Below are 18,507 nucleotides of genomic sequence, written 5' to 3' on the forward strand. Positions count from 1 at the left end.
CAAAATTATGAATGGGAAAGTATTTTCTTATTAGGATGAAAACTGATGTAAAATTACTCTTTTAACCTTAAAAAAGCGAGAAAATCTAAATTATAAATCAACATGAGATAAAAAGAGGATTTGAATATTTTTATTTAAATTTATTTATTTAAATAAGCATAGACATTTACTAAAAACTTATGATAATTTTTACTTGATTTTTTTTATCATGATTAAATGTTTAAATTTATATATTTGGAAGCAAAACTTTATGAACACATCTAAAATTTTGTGTCAAGGGGTCTCAATAGGTTAGAAAATATAAGTGAATTATTATCAATTTTTTAACATTATCTTTTGATTCTTACAAATAAAAAATAACATCTAAATTTTTATCACATTTTTAGGATGTAATAGAATACTTTGTTGAGTCTCCAAAACTTATGATTATAAAAATGAATGATCACCCAAGTTAAAAAATATATAACCTTTTTATACTGTCAAATTAAAAAAAAAAGTATTTTGATATAAAAATAAATTTAAATACTATTATATAAAAGTTATATACATTAAAAATAAATACAAATATCTAAGAATCTTTTGACATAAAAAATTAATGATTATAAAAAAATCACTCAAATGAATTTACTTTAACATCAATACTCGTGAAACAAATAAATATAAATATAAATTAACACAACATAAATAAAGTATATAATAGTTTAAAAATAATTTTTTTATACTTTCAAATTTTTAAACATGAAGAACATTTTGATATAAAAGAAATTTAAATATCATTAATATGAAAGTTGAATACATCAAATTTAAATATAAATATTTAACAGTCCTTTAACATAAAAAAAATCCAATAATTATTAAAAAAAATCATTCCAATGAATTTGTTTTAGTATGATTACTTGTGTAACGAATGAATATAAATATAGATTAGTGTAATATAAATAGAATATATAATCATTTAAAATATATAATTTTTTATACTTTCAATTTTTAAAAAATAAGTGATGTTTTGATATAAAAATAAATTTAAACATCATTAATATAAAATTTTTATATATTAAATTAAATATAAATATTTAAGCATCTATTGACATAAAAAACCAATGATTATAAAAAAAGAAACACGCAAATTGATTTGTGCTAGTATGAATGCCCGTGCATCAAATTAATATAAATATGGATTAACACAAAATAAATAAAATATATAATAGTTTTAAAATATAGTTTTTTATATTTTTAAATTAAAAAAAATAAAAAATAATTTGATATAAAAGAAATTAAACATTATTAATATAAAGGCTGTATATAATTTTTTATTCACAACATTTTTCTTTTTTGAAGCTAATAAACAATATTCAACCTTTCCAAAGGAAAATATAAACCCAACTTGTATAGGAATACATAACACTAATTCTTTGGGGAGAAAAAAAAAATAGATCTAACAGATACAGATAAAGATAGTTACTTAATTTTAAAAATAATAAAGGTGGCTACTTCATTACCTAAGAATCTTCTTTCTCAATTTAAATATGCATTTACACAAACAAAATAAGTATACTTTTGTGAGATAAATATATGTAAATTCATGTAAGGAAAATTCATCAAGGAGAAAAAAACAATTATGAAATTTTCCACCTAAGAAATCCTCTTTTAACTCAAATATATTTTAATTGGCAAACATATTTTAATAATTTTTCCATCACTGAAAATAATCCAAACGCTCATAATAAATATTATATGCATTAACATTTAAGACACCATCCATTGATAACGTAATCTATTGTTTAATGTGACTATAACTTTAAAGATATTTTGATTGACTATGAGGCTCATAATAAATATTAATTAGCATAAATATTCTTTAATTGATTCAAACTCTTAATTAATATAATTGGCACGATTTTTTTAATAATGTGTAATTCAAAAAATATGTATAATTTTTATAAAATAAAAGTAGTATTTAATTATAAATTATTAATATAAAATAAAGATTGGTCTATTTTTTAATTAATTTTTGAAAGAAAAATAAAACAAAGGTTTGAAAATTTTAAATATAAAACAATTTCTGATTTTTGTAAGAAAAAAATTGCAGTTAAACATTCATTTTTTAAAATATAAAATTATTATATATTTAATCATAAAGCAGAAATTTAAAATACAAAATACAAATTTTACGTATCATGTTTATTTATTTCAATTTATATATGATGTTTTAAATAAAATATAATGCTTTTAATTATAATTATAATTATAACAACTATAATATAAAAAATATTTCTACAATTAAAATTTTATCCTTAAAAAAACGGAAAATTGAATTTAATTTATACTTTTACTTCTACTTTTATATATATAAAGATAAAAATTAGTGTACAAAATTTTATATTGTCAATTAATTAAAATATGACTTTTAAAATAATTATTACAAAATTTAACAATATTTTCATACATGTCAATTTATTGTAATTAAATTTTTTTATTAATATACATAATATAAAAATGAATCAAACCAACTATTTCAAATTTATGGGTTTATATAATATTGACTGGTGATATGTAAACCTGAAACATTGTATTACCCAAAAGAAAAAGTCGTCGTTAACAATTATATGAACATGAATATGATTCCTATTGTTCTGTGTTGTTTCCAAAGGGTTTGACCACATTTTTCAATAACAAGTGGAGGGTTTTGGTTAATTGTATATTTCCAAATGGTCATAAATTAACGAGTCGTGGATTTGAGCGATGTACTTATTCACACGAAACTTCAAAACCTAGTTGAGGCAAATAATCAAATAATAAGCTAAGAGAAAACAAAACCAACAAAACTAAGTTTAGTTTTTTTTTAAAAGTAATATTTCATGTTTGAGCCTTGTGATTGTGGATGAAAAAAAAAAGTTATCAAAGAAGAGTTCATGATCACTAAAGAAAAAAAGAATTATGCACACAGTTAATATATGATAAATTTATTAGTTTTTAAAATAATTTAAATAATAATATATGATTGGATTTATTTTATATTATTAGTGCATATAAATGTTAATCTCTTTGCTAAATATGACCTATTTGATTTTAAGAGAGATCAGTGGTTGAGAAACAACATGTTTATTATTAACCTATTTTTAAAGTAATTTTCTACTTTAACGGTGGTACTACATGTGAGGTCTAAACGCAACTTCAAAACACAAAGCATTGTGTTTTGTAATTCATTTGTTGCTCTCAGATGTGGATCCAGCAAATTATAGTTTTTGCGTCTTTTATTGTTTTTAACAAATTTGACTAAAGGTGGATTTGAAAGGCATGCCCAAACAAGCTATAATACTTCTAATTTATAAGATGATATAAAATAAAGTGGTATGATAATTAACCAAATCCTCACAATTTATAAAATGCCAAACCAACAACCCCCTTACATTAACAAAGCATTAGCCCATGTATTAGAGCACACAGAAACAATAATCATTAGTTGGAAGGAATATTGGCTGGGGAAATAAATAGTTAGAGAAATTAAAACACTTACATCAGCAGTAAATTAATAAAGCAAGCAAGGAAGGATTACCCAGGAGTCAAATCCTATGAATAGTTGTTAGTGGGGTGTGTGACAGAAACCATTGAATTTTGCAAGCATAAAAACGAAAAGATGGCAAATGGATTGCAATGATACCCTGCACCAACTCTACAAATATGAATAATAATAATAAGAAGAAGAAAACAGCAGCATCCATAAAAGGGGTACTTTATGCTGGTTGGTTCTTTCCCCGTTTTTATATTCCTAATTATTTCCCATGTCACTATGTTGTGCAATGAAAGATAATTAATATCACCACACTTTGTCCACATTCTCATTCTCCTCACTCCCATCATCTTTTCCAATGGCCTCCAACGGCGACGCCGTTCATCCCCACCCTTCCAAAAAGATCAAACTCTTCAGCAATTCCATTAACTCAACTAATTCCTCGTTTATCACCCATGCCGAGATCGAATCGGAATTCTCCCACCACCACCCCACGGTGGCGCGCCTCAACAACGGCGCCTTCGGGTGCTGCCCGGCTTCCGTGATCGCCGTGCAGCGCGAGTGGCAGATGAAGAACCTCCGGCAACCGGACCACTTCTACTTCAACGACCTCAAGAAGGGACTCCTTCACTCCCGCACCATCATCAAGAACCTCGTCAACGCCGAACACGTGGACGAGATCTCCCTCGTCGACAACGCCTCCACCGCCACCGCCATCGTCCTCCAGCAAGCCGCCTGGGCCTTCCAGGAAGCAAAATTCCAGAAAGGCGACGTGGTCCTCGTGCTCCACTACGCCTACGGCGCCGTCAAGAAAGCCATCGAGGCCTACGTGGTGCGCGCCGGAGGCACCGTTATCGAAGTCCCCCTCCCCTTCCCCGTCACCTCCAACGACGACGTAGTCAACGAATTCCGAAAAGCCCTTGAGAGGGGCAAGTCCCGAGGCAACAGAATTCGCTTAGCGGTTATCGACCACGTGACTTCCATGCCCAGCGTGGTCATCCCCGTTAAGGACTTGGTTAAAATCTGCAGAGAGGAGGGTGTGGAGCAGGTAATTTCTTCTTTTCAAATGATAATTGTTAATAATGATTAACAGAGAAAATCATCATCTTATAACTTGGATGAAGTAGGTATTCGTGGACGCGGCACACTCGATTGGGTGCACGCGCGTGGACATGCAGGAGATCGGAGCGGACTTCTACACCAGCAACTTGCACAAGTGGTTCTTCTGCCCTCCCTCCGTGGCGTTCCTCTACGCACGTGCCTCCTCTAAGGCACGTGACCTGCACCATCCCGTGGTGTCGCACGAGTACGGGAAGGGGTTGGCCGTGGAGAGCTCGTGGACCGGGAACAGGGACTACAGCGCGCAGCTGGTGGTTCCGGCGGTTATGGAGTTCGTGAAAAGGTTCGAGGGTGGGATTGAAGGGATCAGAAAGAGGAACCATGATTTGGTTGTTGAGATGGGGGAGATGCTGGTGGAGGCTTGGGGGACCCACCTTGGGAGTCCTTCGCATATGAGTGCTAGCATGGTGATGGTGGGTTTGCCTCCTTCTTTGGGTATTGGGAGTGACTCTGATGCTCAAAAGCTTAGGACCCGTTTGAGGGATGAATTTGATGTTGAAGTACCAATTTATTTTCGTGGTGGGGAAGATGGCTCTGTTACTGCGTATGCACGAATTTCTCGTCAGGTTTACAACAAGGTTGAGGACTATTATAAGTTCAGGAATGCGGTTAATCAACTTGTGCAAGATGGGTTTACTTGTGCTCTTCTTTCGGCTTGAAATTGGGGTAGCCTATGCTCTGCTCTTAGTTTTAATTAACTCCTCAATAACATATTCGTCCATTTTATATGTGGGATACTATTTGCAAATGTTGAGTTTGCACTTTGCTGATTGCGCTATTTTGCCCGGTCTGTTGAAAATTTCATTGTCTATATATCCAAGTATTTGAGTGGACATTTGTTGTTTAACATTTTCACTACTCGTTTCTGCAATATTGCACCATCAGTACTGTAGTGGTCTGGTGGTTGCTTCTTTGATATTTTACAACATTGCTGCTGAAGCACAAATAAACACTCATGATATCCATAGGTTTACACTATTTTGGGTGTATAATTGGAAATTTGCAAACCATTCTATCTCATTAGATGCTGTGTGTATCTATTATTTGGAATTAATTCCCTGTTGACACTTCTAACTTTTTCATCAGATACTCTGTTTTGACCTAATTTTTTCAGTCAGTCCTTTTAATATAGTAGATAGTAGATAGTAGATTAAATATGAAACTAATATTTTCTGACTGGCCTATAGATTTTATCTTCTATGCTTTGTGCTTTTTCGGGTTTAGAATAAGTTACATGCTATTAATGGAAACAACAACACTCCACACACGGTTCATTGTTTATAAGGATCTCACAGTTGGCTTTACAAAAAGGGAAGGAGAGAAGGAATAAAAAAATGAGAAAGGAGTACAACCCATTGCCAGAAATCAAACTCACATTTTACCCGCGATAGATTGATAAATCCTGCTTAAGCAATACAGAGACTTTTTTTCCTGGTTACTGGTAGCAACATGTGGCTTTTGACCTTGTGTATTATACCCCACAGCCTGAAACACATTCACTACCTAAAAATAGTGAGCCAGAACCATTGAAGTAAAACCTTTTTATGACAATGCATTACTGAAAAAAGTTTCTTACCAAACAGCACATATCACTACTGCTAATCATATGAAAGAGCAGGAAGTCTGCCTTGCGTTATGAAATATTTAAAAATAAAATAAAATTAAAGGGCTAAGTCCCACGCTCTTGGGTGAGGAATATTGTGAGAATTTGTCAGTAAATTTTGAAAATGTGTTATTTAGAGAAATGTGGTCGTATGTTTTAATTATATTTTTTTTACTTACAACTTTTTTTTACATAGTGTGTTTTTTACTATTCCTCTTATACTATATTCTAAAATATGTTCAATCAAATTTAAAATAGAATAAAATAACATATTTTGGTAAAAATAGGTCCAATTCCCTCTCCATTCACCAAGACATGAAAAACAATTGATTCCACATCCAGGAAATCCATTTGTCAGCAAACCCCATTTTGAGCAGAATACCATACAAATATCTGCTGTCAACCTTGTCATAATCTTTGCTTATGTCAATCTTCAAAGCAAATTCTTCCTCCTTACCTCTCACCTTGTACTTCACATGGTGGATGATTTCAATAGCAACTAGGACATTATCAATAATAGAGTGACCTTCAACAAAAGCAAATAATTTCTTGGAAATACATTTGGGAAGAATAGATTTCAATCTATTAGCCAACACATTGGAGACAATCTTGTACAACGCATTACATAATGAGATAGGCCTCAAATCTTTCAAAGATGAGGAGTTATCAATTTTTGGAGTAAGGACAATGTTTGTACTGTTTAGCTTGGAAGGAAAAAAAAACCTTGCTTCAACCAAGCCACACCATTATGAACAATATCATCACCAAGCAGATCCCAAAATCTCTTGAATAAGTAGGATTGTAACCATATGGGACAGGAGATTTATCAGAATTCATTTGGAAGACAATGGAAATTTAAATTTTCTCTTGTTTTTAAATAAATATATTGATCTAGATTATTTTTTAAGATAAAGAAAGTGACTATTTAATCAATTTCAAATACAGAAATGAACTTTCAAAAAAAAATTATGATAACGGTTTATTGTGTGTTATTCATGTGATTTGGCGGGGTAAAAAAGAAGCTACAAAAGAAAATAAAAAGAGAAAGAGAAGGATGAAAAATCAGAACTGGTAATATAAATAGGCATGGCTTCGTATATTCAAGCCCAGTGTCGTCCAGCCCTAAACGCTTGACACGGTAGCAGCAGGACAAGATGTTGCTTTCAATAAATTGAAACAAATACATATTTTGATTTGTCTTTGTCTTCTGTTTCTATTCACTGGCAAAGGAAAAGCAAATGTGACCGCACTCTCTCCGCCGATGCAAAAACGAACCTAAGAACCGTGCTTCCCGTGCAATCCAATTCATCTTCGTTTGGGGATTAGCAACCCTAATTCACCTTTTCTGATAATCAACCAGGTGTCTTTACATTATTCTTTGTTTGCGTTTCCTCTGATTTTAGGGTTAACCTCTGATTGATGATCATGCCTCTTCTGAATATAAATGGAAACACAGCCAAGTTCTCTATCAGGTTATTTGGTCCCTAAATTTCAATTCTTTTTGGGGGGTCATGGACCATTATCATGAATGCCCCAATGCGTTGTCTATTTGAATTTGCCACTGAATGTCCTAAATAAAATGATTGAAATTTGTGCTATCCTTTCTTTCTAGCAACAGTAAAAAGTCAAAACTTGTTAGTTTGGCTTAGTGTTAAGGGTGTTTCTGAATGTTCTTTATATTTTACTTACCTACTTTTGTTGTTGTTGTTGTAATTATTCCCGGAGCATTCTTTCCATCTGGCATTTTGATGATAAGGATTCCATTGTGCTGTGTTATAGGTCATGGCTGCTATGAAGATAATTGCAATATGTCAGTCGGGAGGTAAGTTTGTGACTGGCAAAGATGGTTGTTTGTCATATAAAGGTGGTGATGCTCATGCTATAGACATTGGTGATCTAATGAAGTTTGATGAGTTCAAGGAAGAAGTGGCAGAAATGTTTAATATTAGAGCTGATAGCATGTCTATCAAGTATTTCCTTCCAGGGAATAAGAAGATTCTCATTACTATTTCTAATGACAAGGATCTACAACGAATGATCAAATTTCATGTGAGTTCTTCTACTGTTGATATCTATATCCTTATTGAAGAGGTAGCTGCCCCTGAGGTGTCAAACATGCCTGCCAGTAGGTAGTTATCTTTGTTTCTGGGCTATAATAACATCTCATTGTTATTTTGTGGAACTTTCTAGAGTTTAATTTTGGAATTCCTGGGCTTTTAGGTCAAGCAGAACAACCTTGTCTGAAACAGTAGCAGTAGCACCGGAGCCACTCAATGCTTTTCACACTGCTGTTGCTGATGGTGTGCTTGATGTCGTTCATGATACCAATCAAATTGATACAAATACGGACATGGACACTCCTCTAGAAGTTCCCCCTGTTCCTCTTCGATCCTCAAATGATGAGAAGTATGCCAAAGGGGCACAGCAGTGGCAGAATACTATAACTGGAGTGGGTCAAAGGTTCAGCAGTGTACATGAATTTCGAGAATCCTTGCGTAAATATGCCATTGCTCATCAATTTGCCTTTAAATATAAGAAAAATGATAGTCATCGTGTAACTGTTAAATGCAAAGCAGAAGGTTGTCCTTGGAGAATTCATGCATCAAGGTTGTCAACTACTCAATTGATATGTATCAAGAAAATGAATTCAACTCATACCTGTGAAGGGGCTTTTGCAACAACTGGGCATCAAGCAACTAGGAGTTGGGTGGCCAGTATTATAAAGGAGAAGTTGAAAGATTTTCCGGATTACAAGCCCAAGGACATTGTCAATGACATCAAACAGGAATATGGAATTCAGCTTAACTATTTTCAGGCATGGCGTGGGAAAGAGATTGCTAAGGAGCAGCTTCAGGGTTCTTATAAAGAGGCATATAGTCAGTTACCTTTCTTCTGTAAAAAATTAATGGAGGCTAACCCTGGAAGTCTTGCGATGTGCACTACTAAGGAAGACTCAAGCTTTGATCGTCTCTTTGTATCACTTCATGCTTTGTTGCTTGGCTTCCAACAAGGTTGTCGACCACTGATTTTCCTTGATAGCATTCCATTGAAATCAAAATACCAAGGAACTTTGTTAGCAGCAACGTCTGCGGATGCCGATGATGGTGTATTTCCTGTTGCCTTTGCCATTGTTGATGATGCTGAATCGGACGATAGCTGGCATTGGTTCTTACTTCAACTAAAGTCGGTACTGTCAACATCTTGTCCCATAACATTTGTGGCAGACAGAGAGAAGGGGCTGAAAACTTCTATTGCTGAAATATTTGAAGGTTCATTTCATGCATACTGCCTGCGATACTTAACTGAGCAACTTTTTAGAGACTTGAAAGGGCAGTTTTCTCACGAGGTAATGCGACTCATGATTGAAGATTTGTATGCTGCTGCTTATGCAACCAAACCAGAAGGCTTTCAAAACTCAATGGAGAGCATTAAAAAGATTTCTGAAGAAGCATACAATTGGATTATTCAAAGTGAGCCCCAGAACTGGGCAAATTCATTTTTTCTGGGTACTAGGTATAATCACATGACATCAAACTTTGGGGAGCTGTTCTATAATTGGGCAGCTGATGCAGATGAATTGCCGATAACACAGATGGTTGATGTAATTAGGGGTAAGATTATGGAGTTAATTATTTCCAGAAAGGCAGTATCTGATCAATGGGAAACTAGGTTGAGTCCAACCATGGAGGAGAAGCTTAAGAAGGAAAGCCAAAAATCTAATTCACTTTCAGTTCTACAATCAACCTGTAGCACCTATGAGGTTTGTGGCGACACAACTGAGGTGGTTGATATTGATAGGTGGGAATGTAGTTGCAAGGCCTGGCAGCTGACTGGTGTGCCATGCTGCCATGCCATTGCTGTCATTAGTGGCATTGACCAGAGTTTTTATGATTATTGCTCCAGATACTGTACAGCTGAGAGCTACAGGCTGACTTACTCGGAGATTGTACATCCAATTTTAGACATGGAAGTGTCTGCTTCAAAAGATTCTCAGCTTGTGGTAACAGTAACACCTCCTCCCACCAAAAGACCACCTGGTCGGCCAGCTATGAAGCGATTTGGATCTCAGGAAGTAGTCAAGCGCCATCTCCATTGCAGTCGATGCAAGGGACTTGGGCATAACAAGTCTACTTGCAAGGAGCAATTATAGTGCTGGGGACACCGTTGGTAAGTGCTTCCTTGAATAAAACAAATTATTTTGCTCTGCAGAATCCTGAATTTTTGCTGTTGAGTCTTAAAAGTGCAATGTTGGGTTGACAATTGACTAATTATTTCCTTTTTCAATTTTATCAGAACAGAGTTTCAGCAAGGATCGGTAGCACAAGGATCTGTACAATGCATCTAACTGCTCTTCTGAAGGGACTGAAAAAAAAAACTAGAATTAATGTAGTTTAGTTGTACGATAAGCATAGTGGTTTCATGGTATTTAGTATTCTTTTGCACATGTTTTGCTAGTTTAAATTCATGCTGCAATCTTGACAAGTTCGATTCCCCCTTGTTTGAAATATCTCCTTAGTCCGGGCAAATGCGATGGATGTGTGTGGCAGACAAATAAAATTAGCGAGGACCTCTCTTGGTTCTAGCTCGTTACAGGCGGATAAATGGTCTGCTTTACTAAATAAATTCTGCTTCCACAATTGCATTAGATTGTAAATACTGAATACATCATCAATAAAGAGTAGATATTGGGATTGGGGGTTTCTCTACTTGGTTGTTTTAAGGTTGAGAAATATTGAATGTAATTTAAACCAGTGCTTAATTTTAATCAATTTGTATTGAAGCATATGCACGGTGTGGGAAATTTATTCTTGGTATTGGATTTTAATCAATTACAGAATTAATTTTAACCAAACTGTATTGAATTAATTATCGAATGTAATTTGAATCAGTACCTAAAAATTCAGAGAAGCACAGAGATATTTTGATCTCTGGTATCACCTTCTCTTGTAAATGGTTATAATGACAACATGACCTTACGCTACCTACCATAACCATCAATTGCAAAGCTAAAGTAGAATTTGTTAAGCCTTGGTCTACAACATTGACAGCAGTCACAGCGTCATACTGAAACTAGTAGTCTTGTACAAACAAAACATGACCAAAATAAAAGCTGAATATGCAAAACCCTTGTATTGGATCTGCACCCTTCAAATTTTGTATCTTCGTTCTATGATCTTCTAACATTACAACGAAATAGATGTGAAGTTTCTTAAATAGACACTACATCTTATTTTCTACTTACATATTTTATTATTTATATTTAATTTGATTTAAAAAGAAAAATAAAAGGCTGCATTGAGCACCTGTAGCCTCTTCATAAGCACGCTGGTTGCATGATGTTAGTAACATATTCTAGGATAATTTTTTAAATATTAATTAAAATTAAAAAATGACGAGTGAGATTCATTAAATAAGAAATAAAACTCATGAAATTTTATGATTTCTAATAAATTAATACAATAATAAAAATTGTGTTAGAAAATGTGTATGGAAATACTCAAAGTTAATTCTTTTTACATTAATACATGCTTTAATGTAAAATTTACGTTTAAAAATTTCAAAATATAGTTGAATTTGCGCCTATATAAATTTTTTGAAGCAAATCTATGTCTATATACTATTGACCACAAACATGAGAGAGAGGGAGAGGGAGAACGTGAGAGAGAGGGACAAAGCGAGAGAGAGTTTCAATGCCTTTGAGCGAAACACAGTGAGGGAACGAAAGAAGGAAGTAGTGTAGTCGGAAGCTGGTGATTCTGAGTGGAAAACGGTGAAGTCAAGGAGGAGGAGTAGATATCTGCGCACACAGACACGTGGTGGGAAAGGACGTTGGCAGCAAAGAACTCGACGGAACTGGAGGGACGATGCAGACATCACCTCGTTCTATTTCACTAGATTCTCAGAGGAGGTAACAAAGGCAGAGCTCTGGAGACATTTTAGCCAGTGGGGGGAACTGAAAGAGATTTTCATCCCCAATCGGAGGAACAGAGAGGGGAAGAGATATGGTTTTGCTCGTTTCAAAGGAGTAGGTGACAGGAGGAGTGTCGAAAAGGAGCTTGATAACAGCTTCATACGGGGGCTCAAGTTACACGTTAACATCCCCAAGTACGGACGTGGTGACATGATGAAGGAACCATTCCGACACAGGCTTGGGGGTGAAAGGGTGGACATGACTGAAAATATACGCCTAGGGGAGGCTCCTCGTAGAGCTACAGTGTAAAAAACAACCAATCGATCATACGCAGAGGTAGCAGCACTGCCGATACAAAGGCCGAATCAGTCGAATAGAGAGAACAACCTTTTTGCCGGAGGCGATACATCATCGACTACGCTGTCGCTGGACATCTCGGAGGAAGACAAGGCTAGATATAAAAACGTTTGGGTAGGCAGATTAAAGAAGCTGGAGGTTTTCGAAAGGCTGGACGAGGAAGTAGCTTGGCATGTAGGCCTAAGCATAACGGCCAAATATCTGGGCGACGACATGGCCCTTCTTCTTGGCTTATCAGATAAGAGAGCAGCAGAGATCATCGGTGAAGAGACAGAACAGTCTTCATCACTGTTCTACTCATTAACGAAATGGAATCCTCAGCTGTGGATGGATACCAGATTGGTATGGCTTCGTTGCTGGGGTATTCCGATTCTCGGGTGGAAGACGGAGTATATTCGTAAAATGGTGGCGACAGTGGGTGATATGGTCGACATCGATGAAGACGTTGAGCACATGCAGAGATTAGATCGGGCTAGGGTCTTGGTGAGGACGTCGTGGCCGCCGTTAGTCCACCATACCACGCGCGTCCTTATTGATGGCGTTAGCTACTGCATCTACATCGTCGAAGAGAACGGTGGTATAGAGCCAAACGAGTGCCGCCATGACAGGAGCTTATGGGCTTCCTCTGAAGAAATCATCTCTGATGTAGACGACGACGACATGGCCACCGTGCGATCGTGGTCGACGACTTTACCTCCGACAACGGCCGTCGGAGAACTGGGTGGAGAAAAGGCCCTTCACCGTCACGACCCACAGCCAGATCCATTAACCACTGGGTTCATCAATGAACCAGTGGGTAAAGACCCCCTCGACAGGTTGATGGTCTCAAAGTCTACCTCGGATACTGTTGAAAGCTTAAAGAGGAAACAATTTGAATGGGGTACAGGAAAGCAGCTACCAGATAATGTAACGTTTAATGAAAAGTCAATGGACTCAGAAGCTTTGGGTGACAGGTTTCATCAAATAATCAAAGCAGGCCCTAGTCCTTTTGATTGTGATTTTGAAAAATCCCTTTATGAGGAAGAAGAAGCCCCCAAGTCTGGTCAACACGTGGAGTTTACCTCCCCCGGTCCACACACCCCTTCTTATGGATATTCAGAAGCCCACAATTATATTGGGCCTTCCACTATTAACACCCCAGAAGCCTAGTTGAACGAAACTCATCAGCAGCACCAGGAGATATCCAAGGGTCTACAGGTGTATACTAGAAAGAAGTGGTACAAAAAGAAAGAAGTCCAACAGGACTCTTTAACAGAGTTAAACTCTGCTCTATTAGAAAAAGAAAAAGAAGCTATCACTGAGAGACAGCGTGAACTACTATATCAAATGGGGTTGACCCATGGGGGAGATCCTCAGCAGTTCTTGGGTCTTATGACAGATTTGGAGCAGAGAGATAATGACATGGCAGCAGAGAAGGGAGTAGACAGATGCACTAATGATAATACTCTCATATAACTGTAGAGGCTTGGGGAGGGGGGTTAAGTGGGCTGCTATTCGCAAGCTCAACTTAAAGTATAAGGTGGACCTTGTTTGCTTACAGGAAACAAAGAAAGAAAGTATTACCAAGCTTGTTTGTCAGAACATTTGGGCAGATTCTAACGTGTCTTGGGATAGTGTCCCAGCCATTCACACTGCTGGAGGATTACTCTGCATGTGGAATAATTTAACCTTTGAGGTAGATAGGAAGGTAAAAGGCACAAATTTTTTAATGTTGGCAGGGAGATGGATTAAGGAAGATATGAATCTGTTCATAGTAAATGTTTATGCACCATGTGACAATGCTGGGAAGAGAGAATTGTGGGATCAACTGAAGCAGTTAAAAGATTCTAACCCTGAGGGTGTCTGGTGCTTTCTTGGGGATTTCAACAGTATTAGAAGCATGGATGAAAGGATAGGCTCCTCTCAAAGGACTGTGGGTGATTATGATACTGCTGGGTTCAATGACTGAATTTCAGACATGGAGCTGCAGGAAATTAAAAGCTATGGCAGTAGATTTACTTGGTGTAGGCCAAATGGATCTGTGAGGAGTAGGCTTGACAGATGCCTGGTATCTGAGCAGTGGTTAATTAAATGGCCTGATTCTTCTCAACAAGTGTTGCATAGGGATTATTCTGATCATTGCCCAATCCTTCTAAAAACAGACATGGTGGACTGGGGCCCTAAGCCTTTTAGGGTGATGGATTGCTGGCTTAAAAATAAACAATACCAAGCTCTGGTCAAGGATGTGTGGTGTGGGGATCAGCAACCTGGATGGGGGAGTATTGTGTTGAAAAACAAATTGAAGAACTTAAAATCCAACATAAAAAAATGGAGTATTGAGTTTGGGGATATTACTAGGCATAAAATACAACATCTGAAACAGCAGCTGCATCAAATTGATATCTCAGCCCAGGACAGAACCTTGGGGGATGATGAAGTGAAGACCATGAAGTCCATTCAGCAGAAATTGTGGGAGGTCTCATTTGCTCATGAATCAATCTTGAGACAAAAATCAAGGATTAGATGGCTCAGGGAAGGTGATAATAACACGACCTTTTTTCATAAATCTATTAACTTCAGAAGACATTACAATGCAATTCAAGGTATGTTCATTGAAGGCACATGGGTTCAGAACCCAAAATTGATTAAGGATCAAGCTGTAAGCTTCTTTACTGCCAGATTCACAGAAGAAAACTATGACAGACCTACCTTGGATGGGGTCCAATTTAATACCATTACTCACACTCAGAGGGAGGAGATGATTGCCCCATTTTCAGATCTTGAACTTAGGGAGGCTGTGTGGAGTTGCAGTGGAGATAAATGCCCTGGGCCGGATGGCTTCAATTTTAACTTCATAAAAGAGTTTTGAGGGTTTTAAAACCAGATTTCAGGAGGTTTGTGGATGAGTTTCATGTCAATGGAAGCTTTCCTAAGGGTAGTAATGCATCCTTCTTGGCTTTAATTCCTAAAATCAATCACCCACAGTCTTTTAATGACTATACGCCCATCTCCCTCATTGGCTGTATGTATAAGATAATAGCTAAATTATTGGCCAATAGGTTAAGAAAATTACTGCCTGGACTCATTGATGAGAGACAAACCGCTTTCATAAAGGATAGACACATCCTTCATGGAACTTTGATTCTCAATGAGGTAATAGAGGAAGCTAAAAGAAGTAAGAAACCAGCTCTGGTGTTTAAGGTGGATTTTGCAAAGGCCTATGACTCTGTTTCATGGACCTTTCTGGATTATATGATGGATAGAATGGGGTTTTGTCCTATATGGAGGAAATGGATCAATGCTTGCAATCAATCAGCTTCTATATCCATTCTCATAAATGGCAGCCCCTCAACTGAATTTGCCCCCACTAGAGGTTTGAGGCAAGGGGACCCCTTAGCCCTTTTCCTTTTTAATATTGTGGCAGAGGGCTTGACTGGCATGATGAGGACAGCTCTAACCAAAGGTCTGTACAGCAGTTACTTAGTGGGAAAACAGAAGGTGCCAGTAAACATTCTGCAATATGCAGATGATACTGTCTTTGTGGGAGAAGCTTCATGGGATAATGTGATTTTGATGAAGGCCATGCTTAGAGGCTTTGAAATGGCATCTGGGTTGAAGATTAATTTTTCCAAGAGCAGTGTGGGGATATTTGGAGCTGATAACAACTGGGTTCTTGCTGCAGCTCATTTTCTCAAGTGCAGGCAGATGGAGATTCCTTTTCAGTTCTTGGGGATTCCTTTAGGAGCTAAGTCATCTAGCTGCTTGGTGTGGGAACCTTTGATTAAAAAATTTGAATCAAAGTTGTCTAAGTGGAATCAGAGAACCCTATCAATGGCAGCGAAGGTCACATTGATAAATTCAGTTTTAACTGCTCTACCAATATTTTTTCTGTCTTTTTTTAGAATTCCTCAAAAAGTAGCTCATAAAGTGAGATCCCTACAAAGAAACTTTCTGTGGGGGGGCTCTCAAGACCTCACCAAAATTGCCTGGGTGAAATGGAAGGATATCTGCCTTCCAAAGGAGTTGGGGGGTCTAGGGATTAAGGATATCTCTAGTTTTAATGCAGCCTTGTTGGGAAGATGGTTATGGGCTTTAGCCTTTAATCAAGATCAGCTGTGGGCTCGAATACTTAACTCAAAATATGGTGGCTGGACAGATCTTAACAATGGCAGTGATAGACCTTGGCACTCTCATTGGTGGAGGGATCTTAGAAAAGTAATTAAGCAACCTGAATTTAGCCCTATTCATCAGCATCTGGTTTGGAAGGTAGGGGATGGAAGCATAGTCAAATTCTGGAAGGATAAATGGCTTGGGGTTGATTCAAAACTTGAGCAGTAGTTTAATCAGCTGTTTCTCATCAGTAAACAGCAGACCAGCTCTATATCCAATATGGGTAACAAGGCTCATGGTCAATGGTGCTGGGATTTAAAATGGAGAAGAAATTTATTTGATCATGAACAAGGTGCAGCTGTGGAGTTTATGGAAGTAATTAGTAATGTACACATTCAACCTCAAATGAAGGACACCTTGAGATGGACAGCTGAACCTTCAGGTTTATACTCAACTAGGTCAGCTTATAGATTGATAACCACTGCTAACAGCAATCTTCCTCAGGCCAATATCTACAAGACAATTTGGAGGCTTAACATCCCTTCAAGAGCTGCGATTTTCTCTTGGAGACTTATCAAAAATAGACTACCCACTAGACATAATCTCCTAAGAAGAAATGTTCCCATTCAGGAGCAGAATTGCCCCTTATGTGGATCTCATCAAGAGGAAGCTGGTCACCTATTTTTTCACTGTAAATTGACTAATGGTCTTTGGTGGGAATCAATGAGGTGGAAGCGAGTGGTTGGACCCCTAGCAGTCTCTCCAGCATCTCATTACACTCAATTCTGTGATGGATTTGGAGCTAGGAAGAATCAAAACAGATGGCACAGATGGTGGATTGCATTAACAAGCTCAATATGGAAGAATAGGAATCTCCTCATATTCCAAGGCAAAAGATTTGAACCGCCAAAAGTTATGGACGATGCATTATTCCTTATGTGGTCATGGCTGAAGTCTAGGGACAAAAACTTCTACACTTCCTTTAACTATTGGTCGTCTAATCTTGGAGAATTTTTTGGCTAAATTAGGTTCTCTTAGTATATGTGGGGGTATATGTTGTTCTAATCCTGTATTGGTGGGTGGGTATTAGATGCATTACATCTATGTAAATCACCAGTAGTACTTCTGGTGCTGTTGTGTTCTAATATGAATAATATATAAATTATCTTTTGCCTTTCAAAAAAAAATCTATGTCTATATATTTATTCTGGTCTTTTATTTTTTTTAATATAATAAAAGGATAATTAAAAATATCAAAATATCTTATCTGTATTGCTATATATATAACCAATAGGAGTAGGATTAGATTAGTTTTCAAAATGAAATATACGGCATTTATATATTGATATTATACTTTAATCATACTTTTTTTATTGTCATCTATTTAAAGTTAGTTAGTTTTCCTTAAAAAAAAAAAAAGTTAGTTCCCTGTTCATTAGCATAGCAGGAAGGAAGGAAGAGGCAGGTAAAAAAACCCAGGGCGAAACGACGGAACGATGGAAAGGAGATAATTTTTTTTCAAAATTACCAAATGGGTTCTTTGGGGGTTATAATTGATGATTGTTTCTCAATTTCATCTTTACTACAAAGGACACATGAGATTCTCACCTCATATGGTTTCCGTAGGAGGTTTTTTTTTAAAAAAAAATTCTTTCTATTTTGATAGTTTGAATAGATTTTATACATTTATAAAAAGTATGAATGATTCGGTTCAAATTTAACAAATTTATAAACCAATTCATCGTATAAATTAATTAAAAAAACTAATAACCAACACATGCCTTCCTAGATCTAAACAATTAGTCAAAACAAAAACAAAAGATTAAAAAGATATATTATAGCAACTGCTGTGAAGCATAAAAGATCAGTAAAATTTAAATTAATATTCAAAAAGGAATAAATTATAGATTATTAGTC

General features: G+C 36.3%; 5 protein-coding genes across 9 annotated transcripts; all 5 read left to right on the forward strand.

Moving 5' to 3' along the window:
* Positions 1-3,612: 3,612 nt before the first annotated feature.
* LOC100796732 (probable L-cysteine desulfhydrase, chloroplastic) lies at positions 3,613-5,465 on the forward strand. Its single transcript, XM_003555729.5, has 2 exons — positions 3,613-4,559; positions 4,639-5,465. The coding sequence occupies exons 1-2, from the start codon at positions 3,870-3,872 to the stop codon at positions 5,287-5,289; spliced, it is 1,341 nt and encodes a 446-aa protein (XP_003555777.1). The 5' UTR covers positions 3,613-3,869; the 3' UTR covers positions 5,290-5,465.
* A 1,765-nt stretch (positions 5,466-7,230) lies between these two features.
* On the forward strand, positions 7,231-11,016 carry LOC100797259 (uncharacterized). 5 transcript variants are annotated; one of them, XM_006605717.4, is made up of 4 exons: positions 7,231-7,593; positions 8,013-8,362; positions 8,454-10,400; positions 10,532-11,016. In XM_006605717.4, the coding sequence occupies exons 2-3, from the start codon at positions 8,016-8,018 to the stop codon at positions 10,381-10,383; spliced, it is 2,277 nt and encodes a 758-aa protein (XP_006605780.1). In that variant the 5' UTR covers positions 7,231-7,593; positions 8,013-8,015; the 3' UTR covers positions 10,384-10,400; positions 10,532-11,016. The 5 variants fall into 5 exon arrangements, with proteins under 5 accessions (XP_006605780.1, XP_006605779.1, XP_040869113.1 ...); XM_006605716.4 differs by having other exon boundaries at positions 7,232-7,705; positions 10,527-11,016; XM_041013179.1 differs by having other exon boundaries at positions 7,233-7,705; positions 8,013-8,282; positions 10,527-11,016.
* Positions 11,017-11,865: 849 nt separating this feature from the next.
* LOC106797684 (uncharacterized) lies at positions 11,866-12,453 on the forward strand. The gene is made up of 2 exons (XM_014772522.1): positions 11,866-11,889; positions 12,010-12,453. The coding sequence occupies exons 1-2, from the start codon at positions 11,866-11,868 to the stop codon at positions 12,451-12,453; spliced, it is 468 nt and encodes a 155-aa protein (XP_014628008.1).
* A 2,005-nt stretch (positions 12,454-14,458) lies between these two features.
* On the forward strand, positions 14,459-15,349 carry LOC102668360 (uncharacterized). The gene has a single exon (XM_006606799.1). It carries the CDS (start codon positions 14,459-14,461, stop codon positions 15,347-15,349), a length of 891 nt encoding a protein of 296 aa, XP_006606862.1.
* Positions 15,350-16,869: 1,520 nt separating this feature from the next.
* Positions 16,870-17,613, forward strand: LOC102668615 (uncharacterized). The gene has a single exon (XM_006606800.1). The coding sequence runs from the start codon at positions 16,870-16,872 to the stop codon at positions 17,611-17,613; it is 744 nt and encodes a 247-aa protein (XP_006606863.1).
* The last annotated feature ends 894 nt before the right edge of the window (positions 17,614-18,507 follow it).

The sequence above is a fragment of the Glycine max genome, chromosome 20 (assembly GCF_000004515.6).
Source record: "Glycine max cultivar Williams 82 chromosome 20, Glycine_max_v4.0, whole genome shotgun sequence".
Taxonomy (NCBI): Eukaryota; Viridiplantae; Streptophyta; class Magnoliopsida; order Fabales; family Fabaceae; genus Glycine; species Glycine max.

Bases quoted from the DNA above. Each gene is read 5' to 3' on its own strand.
- LOC100796732 (XM_003555729.5), top strand. From the start codon at position 3,870: ATGGCCTCCAACGGCGACGCCGTTCATCCCCACCCTTCCAAAAAGATC. The intron at 4,560-4,638 runs GTAATTTCTTCT...TGGATGAAGTAG, and splicing joins GAGAGGAGGGTGTGGAGCAG to GTATTCGTGGACGCGGCACA.
- LOC102668615 (XM_006606800.1), top strand. From the start codon at position 16,870: ATGGGTAACAAGGCTCATGGTCAATGGTGCTGGGATTTAAAATGGAGA.
- LOC102668360 (XM_006606799.1), top strand. From the start codon at position 14,459: ATGGAGCTGCAGGAAATTAAAAGCTATGGCAGTAGATTTACTTGGTGT.
- LOC106797684 (XM_014772522.1), top strand. From the start codon at position 11,866: ATGAGAGAGAGGGAGAGGGAGAAC. The intron at 11,890-12,009 runs GTGAGAGAGAGG...AAAACGGTGAAG, and splicing joins GAGAGAGGGAGAGGGAGAAC to TCAAGGAGGAGGAGTAGATA.
- LOC100797259 (XM_006605717.4), top strand. From the start codon at position 8,016: ATGGCTGCTATGAAGATAATTGCAATATGTCAGTCGGGAGGTAAGTTT. The intron at 8,363-8,453 runs GTAGTTATCTTT...CTGGGCTTTTAG, and splicing joins TCAAACATGCCTGCCAGTAG to GTCAAGCAGAACAACCTTGT.